The following is a 24,730-nucleotide window of genomic DNA, read 5'->3' on the forward strand; positions in this document are numbered from 1 at the left end:
TTTGCTCCGTGCACTTGTGTGCTCCAGGACCTCTGTTTGTGTCCACTGCTCCGCAACCTGTTCTGGGTACTGCCTCTAGCACTGAGCCCACTTGCTTGTTCTTGGCCTCCAGCCTCCTACCTGCCACCACTGGTTGAAGTACCACTATCTGCCTCTTTCCTGAGCCCTCTCCATAGCCGGTAAGTATTTGCTGCATATTGCAGCAAAGGCTTACCAGTAACACCCGCGATCAGTGCATGTTTTTCCGCTGATCGCCGCCGGCGGCTTCAAAAATCTTTCTGGGGATCGTTGCTCCAGGTGACGTCATCGAGGAGCGGCAATCCGTCGCCATGGCAGCCTGGGGTCTTCCGAAGACCCGAGGCATCTTCGGGTTAACCCATTCATTACAATGTGCAATTTAACACAGCTGTTTCCCCATTTATTAATATTTAGCACAGAAACCCTTAATTCATTAATGAAGCAGAGTGGCACCCCCAACAATAATTCATATGTATTCACCTGCGCCAATGAAATATAATGATAATTAATAAGAAGGGCTGCTGTAGCTTATATTGATTAATATGGAAGGTGGACTGAACTCTTAAAGTCTAACAGCCTTCTACTGTTCAGCAGCAGCCCCCCACCTGCATTCTTGTAGCTTCCACCTCCACCTAAGCTTCTTTCACATTGCCGGATTCAGTTGCGGATGACATTACCGCACCGCCGCATCACAGAGTGTGCACCAGCAGAGCACACAGACATGTCTCTGCCTGCACAGTTTTTATAATCTATTGAATGTGTGTAATAAAGGAAACCAACCACCTAAAAATTAACACTCACCCCCGCTCCTCTTCACTTTGATCCCTGCGCTGTGTGTCGCTAATCTTGACACGCCAAGATTACCTAGAAAACAAACTTAGAATTAGCAGCATGGAGTGCGGGGACAAGATGTCTGGAGCTCCGGGCTGCTAATTAAACACGCTCCTTGTCACATCCCATGCTGGGAGTCCGAATAGAATTATTGATCACAAATTGATTTATTGAATTCAGACAAGCTAACTACGCATTTCAGGAGTGAATCACTCTCTTCATCAGGTACTTAAAGCACACTGGGGCAAATTTACTTACCCGGTCCATTCGCGATCCATCGGCGCGTTCTGTGTGGAGGATTCGGGTCTTCCGGCGATTCATTATGATGTCCACTAGGTGTAGCTGCTGCGCTGAAGTCTGTCGGGGTGCACTGGAGTTCACGATCCATTGCTGGGTGCTGGTAAGCGCATGTCCAGCGACACATTTTTTTTTAAATGCGGGTTTTTTTCCGAATCCGTCGGGTTTTCGTCCGGGCACGCCCCCCGATTTCCATCGCGTGCACGCCGGCGCCGATGCGCCACAATCCGAAGGTGCGCCAAAAACCCGGGCAATTTAGGGAAAATCGGCGCAAAATGGAAAAATTTGGGTAACCCACAGAAAAACGCGTTTCGGGCCCTTAGTAAATGACCCCCACTATCTTTTCTCACTACAATTTGACTTTTTGGAAAAAATGGGCATTTGCCCTATTGGATCGTCATACTGTCTCTTCTCTCCTTTAATTTTTTTTACAATATTGTAAAAGACACACATGCAATTGTTCATGTTCTCCTGTCATAAGCCTGCAGTCTGCATGGCTGACAGATGAGGGCACCCTCCACCCTGGGCACAGTTGTAACCCATGCGTCCAGGATGGTTGAGGCATGCTGATATCTTATAACTAGAGATGAGCGAACATACTCGTCCGAGCTTGATGCTCGTTCGAGCATTAGCGTACTCGAAACTGCTCGTTGCTCGGACGAGTATTTCGCCAGCTCGAGAAAATGGCATCTCCCGCCGTTGTGATTTTTGGCGGCCAGAAACAGAGCCAATCACAAGCCAGGAGACTCTGCACTCCACCCAGCATGACGTGGTACCCTTACACGTCGAAAGCAGTGGTTGGCTGGCTTGATCAGGTGACCCTAGAATAGACTAGCCCCTGCCCGCGCTGCTCGGATCATTCTCTGTCTGGATGCCGCTAGGGAGAGAGCTGCTGCTGGTCAGGGAAAGCGTTAGGCTGTTCTATTAGAATAGTGTTAGGCAGGAGTGATTCTACAAGAGCCCAACAGCCCTTCTTAGGGCTACAATAACGTTATATATTTACTTTTCTTTGGTTTGCTTGTGGCTGGGCTTGCTGCCACTAGTAGTGCAGCTAGTACCATATTGTGAGTAATTTGCAGGGAGACTTGCGACCTTTGTGTTTAGCTCTTAGTGACACACATATCCACCTCAAACACCAAAGTGGGACAATTTATTAGGGGTTTGATTAGAATTAGGCAGAGTCTGCTGATTTATTTTTTTTTTACGTTTATTTCTTTTTATAACTCAAAGTAATCTGGCAAAGCAGTGTGCTTTCAGTGTAGGCTAGAAAATAGCCATAGGAGAACCCCAACGGCTTATTTAGGCCTACAATAGCGTTATATTTTACTTTTTTTTGGTTTGCTTGTGGCTGGGCTTTCTGCCACTAGTAGTGCAGCTAGTACCATATTGTGAGGAATTTGCTGGGAGACTTGCGACCGTTGTGTTTAGCTCTTAGTGACACACATATCCACCTCAAACACCGAAGTGGGACAATTTATTAGGGGTTTGCTTTGATTTATTTTTTTTTACGTTTATTTCTTTTTATAGCTCAACGTCATCAGGCACAGCACAAAATCCAGTTGTGTGCTGTCAGTGTACGTTAGAAACTAGCCATAGCAATAGGATAGCATCGTTTTGTTTAAAAAAAAAAAATTTTAAGTTTACACTTTAATTTTGAAAATGTTTAACCCGAGGGCTAGGGGTAGAGGACGAGGGCATGGACGTGGGCGTCCAACTACTGCAGGGGTCAGAGGCCGTGGTCCTGGGTGGGGTGAGACACCACCTGCTGATGAGGGAGCAGGGGAACGCCGCAGAGCTACACTCCCTAGGTTCATCATGTCTCAAGTTACTGGGACTCGTGGTAGAGCACTGTTGAGGCCAGAACAGTGCGAAGAGGTGATGTCGTGGATTGCGGACAATGCTTCTAGCCATTTGTCCACCAATCAGTCTTCCATGCAGTCCACCCATGTCACCGAAATCAGCACTCCTCCAGCTCCTCCACCTCAGCCTCCTTCCCCCCAGTCTGCCCCCTCCCAGCAAAATTTGCCATTTGAACCGGCATACTCTGAGGAACTGTTTTCTGGACCCTTCCCACAGTCACAAACCACTTGTCCGGTTGCTGCCGAGCTATTTTCCGATGCCCAGGTTTTCCACCGGTAACAGTCTGTGGGTGATGATGACATTATTGACGTAGTGGAAAAAGTGTGTAAAGAGGTGTCGGACGATGAGGAGACACGGTTGTCAGACAGTGGTGAAGTTGTTGTCAGGGCAGGAAGTCCGAGGGGGGAGCAGACTGAGGGATCGGAGGATGATGAGGTGACAGACCCAAGCTGGGTTGATAGGCCGGGTGAACACAGTGCTTCTGAGACGGAGGCGAGTCCTATAGCAGAACAGGTTGGAAGAGGCAGTGGTGGGGCCAGACGGAGAGGCAGGGCCAGAGCTGGTGCATCAGCGCCAAATGTTTCACGTAGTCAAGCTCCCGTGGCGAGGGCTAGATTTTCAGAAGTCTGGAGGTTCTTTAAAGAAACACCGGATGACCAAATGACTGTGGTGTGCAACCTGTGCCAAACCAGGATCAGCAGGGGTTCCACCACTACTAGCTTAACTACCACCAGTATGCGCAGGCATATGAATGCTAAACACCCCACTCAATGGCTCCAAGCCCATTCACCTCCGGCCGGGCACACCACTGCTCCTTCCCCTGTGTCATCTGCTAGTCAGCCCCCTGCCCAGGACCCCGGCCCAAACACCTCCCATGCGAAAACCCCATCTTCGCCTCCACGATCCTCCACAGCAGCCACCAACGTTCAGCTCTCCATACCCCAGACGCTGGAGCGCAAAAGGAAGTATAGTGCAACCCACCCACACGCTCAAGCCCTCAACGTCCACATCTCCAAACTGCTTAGCCTGGAGATGCTGCCCTATAGGCTGGTAGAGACCGAGGCCCTTCAAAACCTCATGGCGGCGGCCGCCCTCGGTATTCGGTCCCCAGCCGCAACTACTTTTCCTGATATGCCGTCCCAGCCCTGCACAAGCACGTGTCAGACAACATCATCCGTGCCCTGACCAACGCCGTTTCTGACAAGGTCCACCTGACCACGGACACGTGGACGAGTGCTGCCAGGCAAGGCCACTATATATTGCTGACGGCACATTGGGTTAACTTGGTGGAGGCTGGGACCGAGTCTGACCCTAGGGCTGGTCATGTACTGCCGACGCCGAGGATTGCGGGGCCTACCTCGGTCTAGGTCTCAAAGGCCTACTATGCCTCCTCCTCCTCCCACCCCTCTTCCACCTCCGAATTACCATCCGTGGGCATGGCGCCATCAGTCGGTAGCTCTAGGCACAGCAGTAGTGCCATCACTAAGCGACAGCAAGCGGTGCTCAAACTGCTGAGCATAGGCGATAAAAGGCACACCACCCAAGAGCTATTATAGGGCATCACAGCGCAGACTGATCTGTGGCTGGCACCGCAGTAGTGCCATCACTAAGCGACAGCAAGCGGTGCTCAAACTGCTGAGCATAGGCGATAAAAGGCACACCGCCCAAGAGCTATTATAGGGCATCACAGCGCAGACTGATCTGTGGCTGGCACCGCTGAACCTGAAGCCAGGCATGGTTGTGTGTGACAACGGCCGTAACCTGGTGGCGGCTCTGCAACTCGGTAGACTGACATATGTGCCATGCCTGGCCCATGTGTTAAATCTCATAGTTCAGCGTTTCCTCAAGACATACCCCAATCTGTCTGATTTGCTCACGAAGGTGCGCCGCATCTGTGCGCATTTCAGGAAGTCCAGCACAGATGCTGCCACTCTCAGGGCAGCGCAGCGACACCTCCAACTGCCCGCTCACCGACTGTTGTGCGACGTGCCCACGAGGTGGAATTCAACATTAACCATGTTATCCAGAGTTTACCAGCAGCGCAGAGCGATTGTAGACTGCCAGATGGCAACTTCCACCAGAACTGGTAGTCAGGTCAGTCAGCTTCCTCAAGTCTACAATGAGGAGTGGACGTGGATGTCTTATATCTGTCAGGTGCTGAGTAACTTTGAGGAGTCAACACAGATGGTCAGTGGCGAAGCCGCCATCATCAGCCTCACCATCCCGCTGCTTGGCCTGTTGAAAAACTCTCTGGTCAGCATGAAGTCGGAAGCTTTGCGCTCGTCACAAGAGACGGGGGAAGAAGATTCCCTTGTTGATAGCCAAAGCACCCTTAGGTCTGTTTCTCAGCGCATATCGGAGGAGGTGGAGGAGGATGAGGAGGAAGAGGAGGAGAATGTTGGTGAGACAGAAGAGGGGACCATTGTTCAGTCCTTCACTGTTCAGCGTGTATGGGCAGAAGAAGAGGAGTTGGAGGAGTTGGAGGAGGAGGAAATGGATAGTCAGGCCAGTGAAGGGAGTGAATTCTTGCGCGTTGGGACTCTGACGCATATGGCAGATTTCATGCTAGGCTGCCTATCCCGTGACCCTCGCGTTCAAAGAATTTATTCCAGCACCGATTACTGGGTATTCACTCTCCTGGACCCACGGTACAAGCAAAATCTTTCCACTCTCATCCCTGGAGAGGAAAGGAGTGTGAGAATGCATGAATACCAGCAGGCCCTGGTGCACAAGCTGAAACAGTATTTCCCTTCTGACAGCGCTAGCGGCAGAGGGCGTAGTTCTGCGGGACAAGTAGCTAGGGAGAGTAGGCGAGCAGGCAGCTTGTCCAGCACTGGCAGGGGTACGCTTTACAAGGCCTTTGCCAGTTTTATGTCACCCCAGCAAGACACTGTCACCTGTCCCCAGTCTCGGCAGAGTAGGGCTGATCTTTACAGAAAGATGGTGAGGGAGTACGTAGCTGACCATACCATCGTCCTAAATGATCACACAGCTCCCTACAACTACTGGGTTTCAAAGCTGGACATGTGGCACGAACTGGCGCTGTACGCCTTGGAGGTTCTTGCCTGCCCTGCCGCTAGCGTCTTGTCCGAGCGGGTTTTCAGTGCAGCTGGTGGCATCATCACCGATAAGCGTACACGCCTGTCGACTGACAGCGCTGACAGGCTGACGCTTATCGAGATGAATAAAGCCTGGATTTCTCAGAATTTCCATTCTCCACCAGGTGAAAGAAGCTCAACCTGAATAATGTATGCACTCCTCCTCCCCACTGTCCTCCTTCTCCTCCTCTTTGTACACTAAAGCAGAGGAAACTGGCTATTTTTTGCCAGGGCCAACTGGCTCTAGCTATAGTACTCTATGTATTTAATTTTTCTGGAGGGCCACCTACCCGGTCCTCTGTTTTAAAATTTTTTGGGAGTGCCACATACAGCCACTCAATCTATTTAATTTTTCTGGAGGACCACCTACCTGCTCCTCTGGTTTGAAAACTTTTTTGGACTGCCACATACAGGCACTATCCAAATTAAATTGTCTCCATAGCAGCCTCCACACGTCGTCTTTTTAGCTGGCTCCACACGTTGTCTCCATTGCTACCTCCACACGTCATCGCCATAGCTGCCTCCAAAAGTCGTCCTTATAGCTGCCTCCATACATGGTCCCCTTATCAAACGAGCTGTGTCAGGCAGAATTTTGGGTTGTTTTCATGGCTTCCACATCAAACTTGTTAACTTTGTCGCCACCCTGCTGTGTAATCTACAAAATATACTGGCAAACTTTTATCATTTACCGATATTATTTCAGCGCTTCTTGCGCATCTGTTTACTGTCAGGGTCGCTAGGGAGAATGCTGGGATTTCTGGTTCTTCTGCTGGTGCCGGCAGCGTTCTCCGACCCCCGGCACGTATCCGCGCAAACTCCACCTCTCGTCCCGGGCAGCGGCTGCTAAGATCTCGCGCTGTCTAGGAGTTGTGTTCGGAACTGCTGGGACTTGTGGTACCTCTGCATGATGCCTGGTTGTTCTGTACCATGAGGGCTTAATTCCCAGAAGCTGTCCAGCTCCTATCAGGTTCTGGAGGTGGAGTTCTAGCTGCATAAATTGCAGCCTCACTAGTCACCTGTGCCAGTGTTTGAAATCCCTTCTCCACTCGCTCAGCATTAGGTTTGACTTGCTCTGTATCCGTATCTGTATCGTTGTTGACCTCGGCTCGTTTTTTACATAGACTCTTTGCCTTCTGATTTTGCTATTGACGTACCCTCTCGTTGTGAATCCGGCTAGTTTACCATTCTTTTGTGTTTTATGTTTTGTCAGTCTGTGTGTGTTTTCCTTCCCTCACTTAAGCAAGTGTATTTCGAGTCTTCAAGTAGTCGCCCCACGGTTTAGCGTGGGGGGGCTATAGGAAGGGACAGGGGTTGGGGCAAGCTCAGGGCACACTTTCCCCTGTCCTTTGTGTTACCCAATCCTAACAGAAACACTGGCCACACATAGGTCTGCATCCTGTATATGACCTGCTACATTCACTCCTTCCATGGAGACTTTGTCAGCTGTGGTCGCTCAGGTCCAGACCTTAACTCAGCATGTTCAGAGTCTGTCTGCCCGTCTTCAGATGCAGGTTTTGGGGCAGACAACACCGCAGGCTCCATCACCACCTGCACCAGAACCTAAGGTTCCTCTCCCTGACTTGTTTTATGGTGACCGCAAGAAATTTTTTTCATTTAGAGAGGGATGTAAACTTTATTTTTCTTTACGCCCTCACTCATCGGGCACCGAGACACAAAGGGTGGGCGTGGTCATTTCTCTTTTGCGCGGTGATCCGCAAAATTGGGCCTTTTCTCTCCCACCTGACTCTCCATCCCGCTCTTCTCTTGACGCTTTGTTTTCTTCATTAGGCCAGATTTATGACGAACCTGACCGCCGGGCACTGGCAGTTTCCCACCTTAGATCTCTGTGTCAGGGAAAATTGACGGCGGAAGATTATTGTGCCCAATTCAGACAGTATGTGACTGACTCGCAATGGAACGACTGTGCCCTAAGAGACCAATTTATGTCCGGACTGTCAGACCGAGTACAGGACTTAGTCTTAGCTTATGCCGAGCCTCAGACATTAGATGAAGCTATGACTCTGGTCGTCCGAGTTGATCGTCGCTTAAGATCCAGGCGATCACCTCGGGTGTCCCCTGACTGTCAGCCAGCGGCCAGTCTGCCTCCAGGCCGTCAAGAATGGGAATCCATGGAGCTGGATAGCATCTCTCCTGCACAGCAGAAGCAACATCGAATAAGACGCCATCTTTGTTTCTACTGTGGAAGTCCTGATCATCAGATACACACCTGTTCCAAGAGGCAGCAGCAGGAAAAACTTCCGCTCCTAAGCAGTAATCGAGGGGACTGCTTAGGAGCTCAGGTACTCCCAGTTGTGTCTAGAATGTATTTACCTTGTCGGGTTAAGTTTCAATCTGTTTCCTGTACTGGACGCGCCTTCTTGGATTCAGGCGCTGCAACTAATTTAATTGATTATAATTTTGTCTCTCAATTTTGCATGTCTTTGATTCCATTGTCCACTCCTATCCAGATGTCGGGTGCGGATTTGACCCCTCTACAGGCAGGGTTGATTAAATTCCGAACCCCGCAGATAAAGCTTATGGTAGGAGCTATGCATGAAGAATGGTGTTCTTTCCTAGTTATGGAAAATTTGTCTGAAAATGTCATTCTTGGCCTACCCTGGCTCCGGATCCATAATCCGGTAATTAATTGGGAAACTCTGGAGCTGGTTCATTGGGGTCCTCACTGTAAGGATCACCTGACCAGAGTTTCATTATGTACAGTAATGGCGGAAGATCAGAGTCTTCCAGGTTTTCTCTCTGATTACTCAGATGTGTTTTCTAAACCCTTGTCCCAAGTCCTTCCTCCTCACAGGGAGTTTGATTGTAAAATTGACCTTCTTCCTGATGCTAGATTGCCAAAGGGTCGTATATATAACCTGTCGGTACCAGAACGGGAGTCACTGAAGAGTTATATTGATGAAAGTTTGGCAATCGGACATATCCGTCCCTCTGAGTCGCCCACTGGGGCCGGGTTCTTTTTTGTTGAGAAGAAAGATGGTGGTTTACGGCCGTGTATTGATTATCGAGGATTAAATAAGATAACGGTAAAAAACTCAGGTCCTCTCCCCTTGATCCCGGATCTCTTAAATCAGGTTTCTGGGGCCCAAGTTTTCTCTAAATTAGATCTCAGAGGGGCTTATAACCTGATTCGGATCCGGGAAGGGGATGAGTGGAAGACCGCATTTAATACACCTTTGGGACACTTTGAATACCTGGTTATGCCCTTTGGTTTGAGTAATGCCCCAGCGTTGTTCCAGGGGTTTATGAACTCCATTTTTCATGATTATATCGGTATGTTTATGGTGGTGTATCTGGACGATATTTTGATTTTCTCTCCTGATATGATTTCTCACCAGCAACATCTCCGCCAGGTACTTACCAGGTTGCGCAAAAACCACCTCTTCGCTAAGCTGGAAAAGTGTGTTTTTTGCGTCCAGAAGGTTTCCTTCTTAGGTTATGTTGTTACTCCCTCTGATGTACAGATGGATCCGAGTAAGGTTCAGGCGCTCACGGACTGGGTTCGGCCTACCAATCTTAAGGCCCTACAACGTTTTTTAGGTTTCGCTAACTATTATCGCAACTTTATTAAGAACTTTTCCGTGATTGCCAAACCCCTCACGGATCTAACCCGTAAGGGTGCTGATCTGAACAATTGGTCCCCTGCCGCTTGCTCTGCGTTTGAAACTCTAAAAGTGGCATTCTCGTCAGCCCCAGTTTTGGTTCAACCTGACCTCTCTCTACCGTTTGTTGTGGAGGTAGATGCCTCAGAGGTTGGAGTAGGTGCAGTGTTGTCTCAGGGGTCCTCCACTCTCACCAAACTTAGGCCCTGTGCATATTTCTCTAGAAAGTTTTCTTCTTGTGAGAGGAATTATGATATTGGTAATCGAGAGCTCCTTGCCATTAAGTGGGCATTTGAAGTCTGGCGACACTTTTTGGAGGGAGCTCTTCATCCGATAACTGTGCTCACGGATCATAAGAACTTGGTATATTTGGATACTGCTAAGCGTTTGAACTCACGTCAGGCTAGGTGGGCCTTGTTTTTCTCTCGCTTTAATTTTGTGGTCACCTACCGACCTGGGTCAAAAAATGTGAAGGCTGATGCCTTGTCCCGTAGCTTCGGGACTCCTGAGCTTCCAGAGACTACGGACAGTAATATTTTGTCTCCAGGTGTTGTGTTGGCAGCTGTCTCCTCCCACCTCTCCTCTCAAATTTTAGCAGGACAAAAATCTGCACCCAAAGACCTTCCGGAAGGCAAATTATTTGTTCCTCTTTCTTGTCGTTTGAGAGTGTTGGAGGAGACGCATTGCTCAGTATTGGCAGGTCATCCGGGAATGCGGAGTACCTTGGATCTCTTAAAGAGAAGTTACTGGTGGCCTCACATGACTAATGATGTGCACGCATTTGTCCAAGCCTGTCAGGTCTGTGCGCGAGGAAAGACTCCCAGGAGACATCCTGAGGGGCCTCTTCTTCCGCTTCCAGTTCCCACCAGGCCATGGTCTAAAGTGTCAATGGATTTTGTCACTGATCTGCCAGCATCTCAAGGCTATACAGTGATTTGGGTGGTAGTGGACCGTTTCTCCAAGATGGGACACTTTGTTCCATTAAAAAAGTTACCTTCAGCTGAAGAATTGGCTGATTTGTTTATACAGAATATTGTACGCCTCCATGGTATACCAGAGGATATTGTGTCAGATAGGGGCGTACAATTTGTTTCCAGATTTTGGCGAGCATTTTGTTCTAGACTGGAAGTTAATTTGTCGTTCTCGCCGGCGTTTCACCCTGAGACTAATGGTCAGTCTGAGAGAATGAATCAGGAGATGATTCAATATCTGCGACTCTTTGTCTCGGACAGTCAGGACCAGTGGGTGAAATTCCTTCCGTTGGCAGAATTTGCTATTAATAATCACTGTAGTTCTTCCACTCAGGTTTCTCCGTTTTTCTGCAATTATGGTTTTCATCCTCGTTTCTCCTTTTCTTCTGTGCCTGTCTCTAATATTCCTCGGGCGGAAACTATTACATCCAAGTTGCGCACGCTCTGGTCGCAAGTTCAGGAGAATATTCAGAGGGCACAAAATTCTATGGTCCAACAGGCTCAGAGAAGGCGCACTAACTCCGATACGTTTGTGGTGGGGGATAAAGTGTGGTTATCAACAAAAAACCTTAAATTGAAGGTCCCCTCTTTGAAGTTTGCGCCCAGGTTTGTAGGTCCATTTGTTGTTACTGAAATTGTTAACCCGGTTTCCTTCAAGATTACTCTTCCAGCAGGGTGGCGGGTTCATAACACCTTCCATAAGAGTCTTCTGAAGCGGTATGTTGAGCCTGTTTTGCCTCTTCCTGACCCTCCTTCTCCATCTATTGTGGAGGGGAATCTGGAATTCGAGGTGGAAAAAGTTGTGAATTCCAGATGGGTAGGTAACTCCCTGCAGTACCTGGTCCATTGGAAAGGTTTTGGTCCTGAGGATAGGTCTTGGGTTCCGGCTAGGGATGTTAATGCTCCACTGTTACTCAGGTTATTTCATCAGGCCTATCCTCAGAAGCCATCTTTAAGATCTAGGGGTCCGAAGGCCCCCCGTCAGGGGGTGGTGGTACTGTCAGGGTCGCTAGGGAGAATGCTGGGATTTCTGGTTCTTCTGCTGGTGCCGGCATCATTCTCCGACCCCCGGCGCGTATCCGCGCAAACTCCACCTCTCGTCCCGGGCAGCGGCTGCTAAGATCTCGCGCTGTCTAGGAGTTGTGTTCGGAACTGCTGGGACTTGTGGTACCTCTGCATGATGCCTGGTTGTTCTGTACCATGAGGAGTTAATTCCCAGAAGCTGTCCAGCTCCTATCAGGTTCTGGAGGTGGAGTTCTAGCTGCATAAATTGCAGCCTCACTAGTCACCTGTGCCAGTGTTTGAAATCCCTTCTCCACTCGCTCAGCATTAGGTTTGACTTGCTCTGTATCCGTATCTGTATCGTTGTTGACCTCGGCTCGTTTTTGACATAGACTCTTTGCCTTCTGATTTTGCTATTGACGTACCCTCTCGTTGTGAATCCGGCTAGTTTACCATTCTTTTGTGTTTTATGTTTTGTCAGTCTGTGTGTGTTTTCCTTCCCTCACTTGAGCAAGTGTATTTCGAGTCTTCAAGTAGTCGCTCCACGGTTTAGCGTGGGGGGGCTATAGGAAGGGACAGGGGTTGGGGCAAGCTCAGGGCACACTTTCCCCTGTCCTTTGTGTTACCCAATCCTAACATTTACATTCCCCTCACCCGCCATAACCCAAACTTATAAGAACACTACTACACTTGATCTTATACAAAAGGTTCTTAGAAGTGCTGTTTGGGGAGTAGCCTAGAGACAGGGGCTTGGATTGGCGAAAGCTCGCCTGGCAGCGGAGCGCCAGCTCCATCCCAAGATCCAACTAACATAGTTTTAACTGCAGCACCTTTAATCTACTACTAGTTCACTGCCTCCATACATGGTCCCCTTATCAAACGAGCTGTGTCAGGCAGAATTTGGGGTTGTTTTCATGGCTTCCACATCAAACTTGTTAACTTTGTCGCCATCCTCCTGTGTAATCCACAAAATATACTGGCAAACTGTTATCATTTACCGATATTATTTCAGCACTTCTTGCTCACCTCCTTTGGTGTCGCCATGACACTCTCTAGCCTGCCGCTGCCTCTGCATGCCGTCCCCTATAGTGTCAGGGTCAATTATTGGATGTTTTACATGCTATCTAGCCTCATTCGGTCACTCTGTCATGGCCATGCTGTTGCCCATAATTTTGGCATAATGGTGCGATTAAGCAGCCTCAGAGGCATCCATGCATGCTGCCCCTGCTGTTTCCTGACCATTTCCGTGGAGTCTCCCATTGACTTCAATGGGGCTCGTTATTCAAGACGAGCACTCGAGCATCGGGAAAAGTTTGTCTCGAATAACGAGCACCCGAGCATTTTAGTGCTCGCTCATCTCTACTTATAACTAAAGAAAAGTTTACTGCATGTCTTAGATTTCTGCACTGCACTCACTCACTTTTTATGTTGATTTATTTTTCAGGATGCAGGAAATTCCCATTCATATTTCCATAATGAGAACCTAGCAAAACTAGTAAGAAACTTATTTACAGCCGGAATGGAGACAACCTCCACCACCCTCCGCTGGGGATTTCTTCTCATGATACAGTATCCAAACATCCAAGGTACAAAGACAAGAGACGGGGTTCCAGATTGGATGGAAATGGAACTCAAACATAGACAATGATCTAAATCACTAGTTCTTGAATGCTGCAGCTGCAGACAGAAGTTACAACTTATAACCACTTAACACATGTTATAACAATCACCTCTCATGATATCACAACAGCATATCTCCTCCCCCTCCCTGTACAATGACCTCTATATAGAAAACACTGACCCATCATTACATCACTACTAACAATAGATGAGGTCACAGATTATCTCCTCCCCCTCCTGTACAATGACCTCTATATAGAAAACACTGACCCATCATTACATCACTACTGACAATAGATGAGGTCACAGATTATCTCCTCCCCCTCCTGTACAATGACATCTATATAAATAACACTGACCCATCATTACATCACCATTGACAATAGATGATGTCACAGCTTATCTCCTCCCCCTCCCTGTACAATGACCTCTATATAAATAACACTGACCCATCATTACATCACTACTGACAATAGATGATGTCACAGCTTATCTCCTCCCCCTCTCTGTACAATGACCTCTATATAGATAACACTGACCCATTATTACATCACTACTGACAATAGATGATGTCACAGCTTATCCCCTCCCCCTCCCTGTACAATGACCTCTATATAAATAACACTGACCCATCATTACATCACTACTGAAAATAGATGATGTCACAGCTTATCTCCTCCCAATCCCTGTACAATGACCTCTATATAGATAACACTGACCCACCATTACATCAATACTGACAATAGATGATGTCACAGCTTGTCTCCTCCCCCTCTCTGTATAATGACCTCTATTTAGATAACACTGACCCATCCTTACATTACTACTGACAATAGATGATGTCACAGCTTGTCTCCTCCCCCTCTCTGTATAATGACCTCTATATAGATAACACTGACCCATCATTACATCACTACTGACAATAGATGATGTCACAGCTTATCTCCTCCCCCTCCCTGTACAATGACCTCTATATAGATAACACTGACCCATCATTACATCACTACTGACAATAGATGATGTCACAGCTTATCTCCTCCCCCTCCCTGTACAATGATATCTATATAGATAACACTGACCCATCATTACATCACTACTGACAATAGATGGTGTCACAGCTTATCCCCTCCCCCTCCCTGTACAATGACCTCTATATAGATATCACTGACCCATCGTTACATCACTACTGACAATAGATGATGTCACAGCTTATCTCCTCCCCCTCCCTGTACAATGACCTCTATATAGATAACACTGACCCATCATTACATCACTACTGACAATAGATGATGCCACAGCTTATCCCCTCCCCCTCCTCCCTGTACAATGACCTCTATATAGATAACACTGACCCATCATTACATCACTACTGACAATAGATGATGTCACAGCTTATCTCCTCCCCCTCCTTGTACAATGACCTCTATATAGATAACACTGACCCACCATTACATCACTACTGACAATAGATGATGTCAAAGCTTATCCCCTCCCCCTCCCTTTACAATGACCTCTATATAGATAATACTGACCCATTATTACATCACTACTGACAATAGATGATGTCACAGCTTATCTCCACCCCCTCCCTGTACAATGACCTCTATATAGATAACACTGACCCATCATTACATCACTACTGACAATAGATGATGCCACAGCTTATCCCCTCCCCCTCCTCCCTGTACAATGACCTCTATATAGATAACACTGACCCACCATTACATCACTACTGACAATAGATGATGTCAAAGCTTATCCCCTCCCCCTCCCTTTACAATGACCTCTATATAGATAATACTGACCCATTATTACATCAATACTGACAATAGATGATGTCACAGCTTATCTCCTTCCCCTCCGTGTACAATGTTCTCTATATAGATAACACTGACCCATAATTACATCACTACTGACAATAGATGATGTCACAGCTTATCCCCTCCCCCTCCTTCTACAATGACCTCTATATAGATAATACTGACCCATCATTACATCACTACTGACAATAGATGATGTCACAGCTTATCCCCTCCCCCTCCTTCTACAATGACCTCTATATAGATAATACTGACCCATCATTACATCACTACTGACAATAGATGATGTCACAGCTTATCTCCTCCCCCTCCCTGTACAATGACCTCTATATAGAAAACACTGACCCATCATTACATCACTACTAACAATAGATGAGGTCACAGATTATCTCCTCCCCCTCCTGTACAATGACCTCTATATAGAAAACACGGACCCATCATTACATCACTACTGACAATAGATGAGGTCACAGATTATCTCCTCCCCCTCCTGTACAATGACATCTATATAAATAACACTGACCCATCATTACATCACTATTGACAATAGATGATGTCACAGCTTATCTCCTCCCCCTCCCTGTACAATGACCTCTATATAAATAACACTGACCCATCATTACATCACTACTGACAATAGATGATGTCACAGCTTATCTCCTCCCCCTCCCTGTACAATGTCCTCTATATAGATAACACTGACCCATCATTACATCACTACTGACAATAGATGATGTCACAGCTTATCTCCTCCCCCTCCCTGTACAATGACCTCTATATAGATAACACTGACCCATTATTACATCACTACTGACAATAGATGATGTCACAGCTTATCTCCTCCCCCCTCCCTGTACAATGAACTCTATATAGAAAACACTGACCCATCATTACATCACTACTGACAATAGATGATGTCACAGCTTATCCCCTCCCCCTCCCTGTACAATGACCTCTATATAAATAACACTGACCCATCATTACATCACTACTTACAATAGATGATGTCACAGCTTATCTCCTCCCCCTCCCTGTACAATGACCTCTATATAGATAACACTGACCCATTATTACATCACTACTGACAATAGATGATGTCACAGATTATCTCCTCCCCCCTCCCTGTACAATGAACTCTATATAGAAAACACTGACCCATCATTACATCACTACTGACAATAGATGATGTCACAGCTTATCTCCTCCCCCTCCCTGTACAATGACCTCTATATAGATAACACTGACCCATCATTACATCACTACTGAAAATAGATGATGTCACAGCTTATCTCCTTACCCTCTGTGTACGATGTCCTCTCTATAGATAACACTGACCCATCATTACATCACTACTGACAATACATGATGTCACAGCTTATCTCCTCCCCGTCCCTGTACAATGACCTCTATATAGATAACACTGACCCATCATTACATCACTACTGACAATAGATGATGTCACAGCTTATCTCCTTCCCCTCCCTGTACAATGACCTCTATATAGATAACACTGACCCACCATTACATCAATACTGACAATAGATGATGTCACAGCTTGTCTCCTCCCCCTCTCTGTATAATGACCTCTATTTAGATAACACTGACCCATCCTTACATTACTACTGACAATATATGATGTCACAGCTTGTCTCCTCCCCCTCTCTGTATAATGACCTCTATATAGATAACACTGACCCATCATTACATCACTACTGACAATAGATGATGCAGGGCCGGTTCTAGACAAAGTGGGGCCCTGGGCAAAACTAAAAGTGGGGCCCCAAAATAAAACTATTTTATGACCAGTCACAGTCAGTAAGAGACCCCCCGCCAGTATGGTAAAACAAACTGTAATTTTGGAGAATTTTATTGGAGATAGATAGATGATAGGGAGATGGGCAGCATGGTGGCTCAGTGGTTAGCACTACAGCCTTGCAGCGCTGGTCAACATCTGCAAAGAGTTTTTATGTTCTCTCTGTGTCTGTGTGGGTTTCCTCCCACACTCCAAAAAATTACTGGTAGGTTGATTAGACTGTGAGGCCCATTGGGGAGAGGGACCGATATTTTCTGAAAGCAGACACTTGCCCCATTTTCAAAATTGCATCAAAGAGTTTATAGACATAGGCGCCTTCATGCAACTTTGATTCGAACTGAAACATTTTACAAAAAAATACTTAAAATTTGAATTTGATGGCAACAAATGTGCTCCAAACAGAAACTATTTCCCTTCACATCTCCTGTAATAGATGGTCATGTGTAGAGTTCACAAATGTCCCATATTGATCTGTACACATAAATAAATCCACATAATATCACTAAAACTGTAATAACTAAATATCTGCTTCCAGCTAGAAATTTTTAGACAGTCACAACCTGCAAAATATATCAATAAAACAGAATAAAAAGTAAATGCACCATAAAACCTATAGAATTTAGAAAGCAGAGAACCAGGTGATGCATTTGGCAATTAACATTCAAAATTTCCTCTAAAATATGCACTTATCCAGAATATAAAGAAAATCTACTTTCCTTAAACAGTAAGTTGTGAGGAGATCATACAGACCCTACACCAATATACAGTATTCACCAAAATATGCAGCAAATAAAGTCACGTTTAGATTTGCGCCATTTTATTAACCACACAATAACAGAACCCTCCGCGCTTCATAAGAATATGATTGAGAACGTCATAACATAGGAGAAAATAATGGGGGATGGTGGGAGATAAAACCTTTATTCCAGAACATGTGTGTGTTTTTGGTGTTACATATGGCTTTATGGACACGTTCTGGGTCGCGTTGTATAATATATAATAGCGACATCAGGCAAAGAGGATCAAATGTGCATCGTATCATTCAATTTTCCCAACAAAAAAAACTATCACAAAGTAAAAGGGAATAAGAGAGAAAGTGTGTTCTCAGATAGTTCTGGATGGAGAAGGGTTAAAAACATAAACATTAGTTGATTTTATTCCTTCTCAAAATGCAGTAACATATAAAGTGAATATTTCCATTATCTGTGAGGTGCAGCAGCTTCTGTGTGCAGCAAATGCTCCCTGATGGCTAAGAATCTGGAGGGGGCTACATTTCAGGGGGCTGTATCTCTGGCTCTGTGACACATAGAACCTCACTTCTTTTTTCTTATGGAAGAGGAGAGTCTCCTCTTTTAAATGAATCTACATTTTTGTTAATAAGTTTTAGGAAAATGGAGATAATAACTGTTGAACTGCCGTTGGGAGTGATTTTTATATATAAAATGGCACCTGATATTCTCACTTTAAACCTAAATATCTCTGGATCCATGGCACCTAGAAACACAATTCAAGATTCATTTGAAAGAAGAGATTCTCCCCTTTCAGGGGGCCCTGGGCAATTGCCACCTTTGCCTACCCATAACGCCGGCCCTGAGATGATGTCACAGCTTATCTCCTCCCCCTCCCTGTACAATGACCTCTATATAGATAACACTGACCCATCATTACATCACTACTGACAATAGATGATGTCACAGCTTATCCCCTCCCCCTCCCTTTACAATGACCTCTATATAGATAATACTGACCCATTATTACATCAATACTGACAATAGATAATGTCAAAGCTTATCTCCTTCCCCTCCGTGTACAATGTTCTCTATATAGATAACACTGACCCATCATTACATCACTACTGACAATAGATGATGTCACAGCTTATCCCCTCCCCCTCCTTCTACAATGACCTCTATATAGATAATACTGACCCATCATTACATCACTACTGACAATAGATGATGTCACAGCTTATCTCCTCCTCCTCCCTGTACAATGACCTCTAAATAGGTAACAGTGACCCATCATTACATCACTACTGACAATAGATGATGTCACAGCTTATCCCCTCCCCCTCCTTCTACAATGACCTCTATATAGATAATACTGACCCATCATTACATCACTACTGAAAATAGATGATGTCACAGCTTATCTCCGCCCCCTCCCTATACAATGTCCTCTATATAGATAACACTGACCCATCATTACATCACTACTGATAATAGATGATGTCACAGCTTATCTACTCCCCCCTCCCTGTACAATGACCTGTATATAGAAAACACTGACCCATCATTACGTCACTACTGACAATATATGATGTCACAGCTTATCTCCTCCATCTCCCTATACAATGACCTCTATATAGATACCACTGACCCATCATTACATCACTACTGACAATAGATGATGTCACTGCTTATCTCCTTCCCCTCCCTGTACAATGACCTCTATATAGATAACACTGACCCATCATTACATCACTACTGACAATAGATGATGTCACAGCTTATTCCCTCCCCTCCCTGTACAATGACCTCTATATAGTTAACACTGACCTATCATTACATCACTACTAACAATAGATGATGTCACAGCTTATCTCCTCCCCCTCCCTGAACAATGACCTCTATATAGATAACACTGACCCATCATTACATCACTACTGACAATAGATGATGTCACAGCTTATCTCCTCCATCTCCTTATACATTGACCTCTATATAGATAACACTGACCCATCTTTACAACACTACTGACAATAGATGATGTCAAAGCTTATCCCCTCCCCCTCCTCCCTGTGCCAATTCCTCTATATAGATAACACTGACCCATCATTACATCACTACTGACAATAGATGATGTCAAAGCTTATCCCCTCCCCTCCCTGTACAATGACCTCTATATAGATAACACTGACCCATCATTACATCGCTACTGAAAATAGATGATGTCTCAGCTTATCTCCTCCCCCTCCCTGTACAATGACCTCTATATAGATAACACTGACCCATCATTACATCGCTACTGAAAATAGATGATGTCTCAGCTTATCTCCTCCCCCTCCCTGTACAATGACCTCTATAGAGATAACACTGACCCATCATTACATCACTACTGACAATAGATGATGTCACAGCTTATCCCCTCCCCCTCCCTGTACAATGACCTCTATAGAGATAACACTGACCCATCATTACATCACTACTGACAATAGATGATGTCACAGAGCTTATCTCTTCCTCCTCCTTGTACAATGACCTCTATATAGATAACACTGACCCAATATTACATCACTACTGACAATAGATGATGTCACAGCTTATCTCCTCCCCCTCCCTGTACAATGACCTCTATATAGATAACACTGACCCATCATTACATCACTACTGACAATAGATGATGTCACAGCTAATCTCCCCCCTCCCTGTACAATGACCTCTATATAGAAAACAATGACCCATCATTACATCACTACTGACAATAGATGATGTCACAGCTTATCTCCTTCCCCTCTGTGTACGATGTCCTCTATATAGATAACACTGACCCATCATTACATAACTACTGACAATAGATGATGTCACAGCTTATCTCCTCCCCTCCCTGTACAATGACTTCTATATAAATAACACTGACCCATCATTACATCACTACTGACAATAGATGATGTCACAGCTTATTCCCTCCCCTCCCTGTACAATGACCTCTATATAGTTAACACTGACCTATCATTACATCACTACTAACAATAGATGATGTCACAGCTTATCTCCTCCCCCTCCCTGAACAATGACCTCTATATAGATAACACTGACCCATCATTACATCACTACTGACAATAGATGATGTCACAGCTTATCTCCTCCATCTCCTTATACATTGACCTCTATATAGATAACACTGACCCATCTTTACAACACTACTGACAATAGATGATGTCAAAGCTTATCCCCTCCCCCTCCTCCCTGTGCCAATTCCTCTATATAGATAACACTGACCCATCATTACATCACTACTGACAATAGATGATGTCAAAGCTTATCCCCTCCCCTCCCTGTACAATGACCTCTATATAGATAACACTGACCCATCATTACATCGCTACTGAAAATAGATGATGTCTCAGCTTATCTCCTCCCCCTCCCTGTACAATGATCTCTATATAGATAACACTGACCCATCATTACATCGCTACTGAAAATAGATGATGTCTCAGCTTATCTCCTCCCCCTCCCTGTACAATGACCTCTATAGAGATAACACTGACCCATCATTACATCACTACTGACAATAGATGATGTCACAGCTTATCCCCTCCCCCTCCCTGTACAATGACCTCTATAGAGATAACACTGACCCATCATTACATCACTACTGACAATAGATGATGTCACAGAGCTTATCTCCTCCTCCTCCTTGTACAATGACCTCTATATAGATAACACTGACCCAATATTACATCACTACTGACAATAGATGATGTCACAGCTTATCTCCTCCCCCTCCCTGTACAATGACCTCTATATAGATAACACTGACCCATCATTACATCACTACTGACAATAGATGATGTCACAGCTAATCTCCCCCCTCCCTGTACAATGACCTCTATATAGAAAACAATGACCCATCATTACATCACTACTGACAATAGATGATGTCACAGCTTATCTCCTTCCCCTCTGTGTACGATGTCCTCTATATAGATAACACTGACCCATCATTACATAACTACTGACAATAGATGATGTCACAGCTTATCTCCTCCCCTCCCTGTACAATGACTTCTATATAGATAACACTGACCCATCATTACATCACTACTGACAATAGATGATGTCACAGCTTATCTCCTCCCCCTCCCTATACAATGTCCTCTATATAGATAACACTGACCCATCATTATATCACTACTGACAATAGATGATGTCTCAGCTTATCTCCTCCCCCTTCCTGTACAATGACCTCTATATAGTTAACACTGACCCATCATTACATCACTACTGACAATAGATGATGTCACAGCTTATCTCCTCCCCCTCTCTGTACAATGACCTCTATATAGATAACACTGACCCATCATTACATCACTAATGACAATAGATGATGTCACAGCTTATCTCCTCCAACTCCCTGTACAATGTCCTCTATCTAGATAACACCGACCCATCATTACATCACTACTGACAATAGATGATGTCACAGCTTATCTCCTCCCCCTCCCTGTACATTGACCTCTATATAGATAACACTGACCCATCATTACATCACTTCTGACAATAGATGATGTCACAGCTTATCCCCTCCCCTCCCTGTACAATGACCTCTATATAGTTAACACTGACCCATCATTACATCACTACTGACAATAGATGATGTCACAGATTATCTCATCCCCTCTCTGTACAATGACCTCTATATAGATAACACTGACCCATCATTACATCACTACTGACAATAGATGATGTCACAGCTTATCTCCCCCTCCCTGTACAATGACCTCTATACAGATAACACTGACCCATCATTACATCACTACTGACAATAGATGATGTCACAGCTTATCTCCTCCCCTCCCTGTACAATGACCTCTATATAGATAACACTGACCCATCATTACATCACTACTGACAATAGATGATGTCACAGCTTATCTCCTCCCCTCCCTGTACAATGACCTCTATATAGATAACACTGACCTATCATTAGATCACTACTGGCAATAGATGATGTCACAGCTTATCTCCTCCCCCTCCCTGTACAATGACCTCTATATAGATAACACTGACCCATCATTACATCACTACTGACAATAGATGATGTCACAGCTTATCTCCTCCCCCTCCCTGTACAATGACCTCTATATAGATAACACTGACCCATCATTACATCACTACTGACAATAGATGATGTCACAGCTTATCTCCTCCTCCTCCCTGTACAATGACCTCTATATAGATAACATTGACCCATCATTACATCACTACTAACAATAGATGATGTCACAGCTTATCTCCTCCCCCTCCCTATACAATGACCTCTACATAGATAACAATGACCCATCATTACATCACTACTGACAATAGATGATGTCACAGCTTATCTCCTCCCCCTCCCTGTACAATGACCTCTATATAGATAACACTGACCCATCATTACATCACTACTGACAATAGATGATGTCACAGCTTATCTCCTCCATCTCCCTATACAATGACCTCTATATAGATAACTCTGATCAAGCAGATCATGGCAGTTAACCTGTTAAGTGCCATGTTCGTACCGGGCCATTTCAACCGACAGCACTGTACATGAGAGTATAATGAAGAAGCAGTATATTTTCAATATACTGCAATTAGGTTTAGTTTAGCGTATTGCAGTTAATGTATAAGTGATCAGACCCCTAGGGTTCAAGTAGCTCATTTTAACAATTATTATTAAGAAACTGCATAAATTTAAAAATACACATCAACCCCCACACTTTATCTAGATTACATATTAAAATAAATTAACAAATAAATCCAAAATATTTTAGGCATCCTCTTGTCCCAAAATTTCCGATCTTTCAAAATTTATAAACAATTTTTTCCCTCCTGTGAACGTTTCAACTGAAAATTATGTCCACATATCTAAATCACAATTGTGTTATCATTTTGCCAGACATAAATATTAAAAACAGAAGTGATCAAAATGTTGCATCATAACTATATCTCATCCTGCAAACAATGACACCTTACCCTGCTATGTACACAAAAGTATGAAAATATATGTAAAGCAAATGTACAAAGATACTTTACTAATAGTTTTTGTTACTTTTCTGATTTTCTTTAGAAAAGGTCCAGGAAGAGATTTCAAGAGTCATTGGATCAGCGCAGCCCATGTACAGCCACCGAGTACAAATGCCCTACACAAATGCAGTAGTCCATGAGATCCAGAGGTTCGCCGACATTATCCCTCTGAGTGTGGGTCATGAAACTACAAAAGATGTCACCTTCAAAGGATATTTCATTCCAAAAGTAAGTAAAATTTATAAACTTTTCATGCATGTTCTTATAATGTATCCTCTAGAACAGGGGTCAGGAACCTTTTTGGCTGAGAGAGCCGTTAACACACATATTTTAAAATATAATTCTGTGAGAGCCATACAATATGCACATGGCCCCCCAGTAGATAGGTAGCAACAGGACTTCCCCTCTAGTAGATATGTAGTCCCAGTATATGGCCCCCAGTAAATAGGTATTCACAGCACATGCTTCCAGTGGATAGGTAACCCCAGTACATGCACCTAGTAGATAGGTAACAACATCACATGAGCCCCAGTAATAGGTAGCCACAGCACATGCCCCCAGTAAATAGGCAGCCCCAGCACATGTCCCCAGTAGATAGGTAGTCCCAGCACATGCCCCCCAGTACATATGTAGCCACAGCACATGCACCCAAATAGACAGCTTGCCCCAGCACATGCCCCCAAGTGGATAGGCTGCCACAGCACATGCCTCCCAATATATTGATAATCACGGCACATGCCCCCAGTAGAAAGGTAGCCCCAGCACATGCCCTCAGTAGGTAGGTAGCCACAGCACATGCCCAAGGCAGATAGGTAGTCATAGCACGTGCACCCAGTAGATAGGTAGTCATAGCACATGCCCCCAGTAGATAGGTAGCCACAGTAAATACCTCCCAGTAGACAGGTAGCCCCATCACATGCCCCCAGGCTCCAGTAGATAGGTGGTCACAGCACATGCCCCCAGTAGATAGGTAGCCCCAGCACATGACC

At 45.2% G+C, this 24,730-nt stretch overlaps 1 protein-coding gene across 1 annotated transcript in view; it reads left to right on the forward strand.

Annotated features, from left to right (window-relative positions):
* LOC140122672 (cytochrome P450 2K1-like) overlaps positions 1-24,730 on the forward strand; it is a 40,352-nt gene that overhangs the window by 10,449 nt on the left and 5,173 nt on the right. The window contains exons 6-7 of the mRNA XM_072143779.1: positions 13,142-13,283; positions 23,785-23,969. Coding sequence (XP_071999880.1) covers positions 13,142-13,283; positions 23,785-23,969 — 327 coding nt within the window. The remainder of the gene's footprint in view (positions 1-13,141; positions 13,284-23,784; positions 23,970-24,730) is intronic.

The sequence above is a fragment of the Engystomops pustulosus genome, chromosome 3 (genome assembly GCF_040894005.1).
Source record: "Engystomops pustulosus chromosome 3, aEngPut4.maternal, whole genome shotgun sequence".
Taxonomy (NCBI): Eukaryota; Metazoa; Chordata; class Amphibia; order Anura; family Leptodactylidae; genus Engystomops; species Engystomops pustulosus.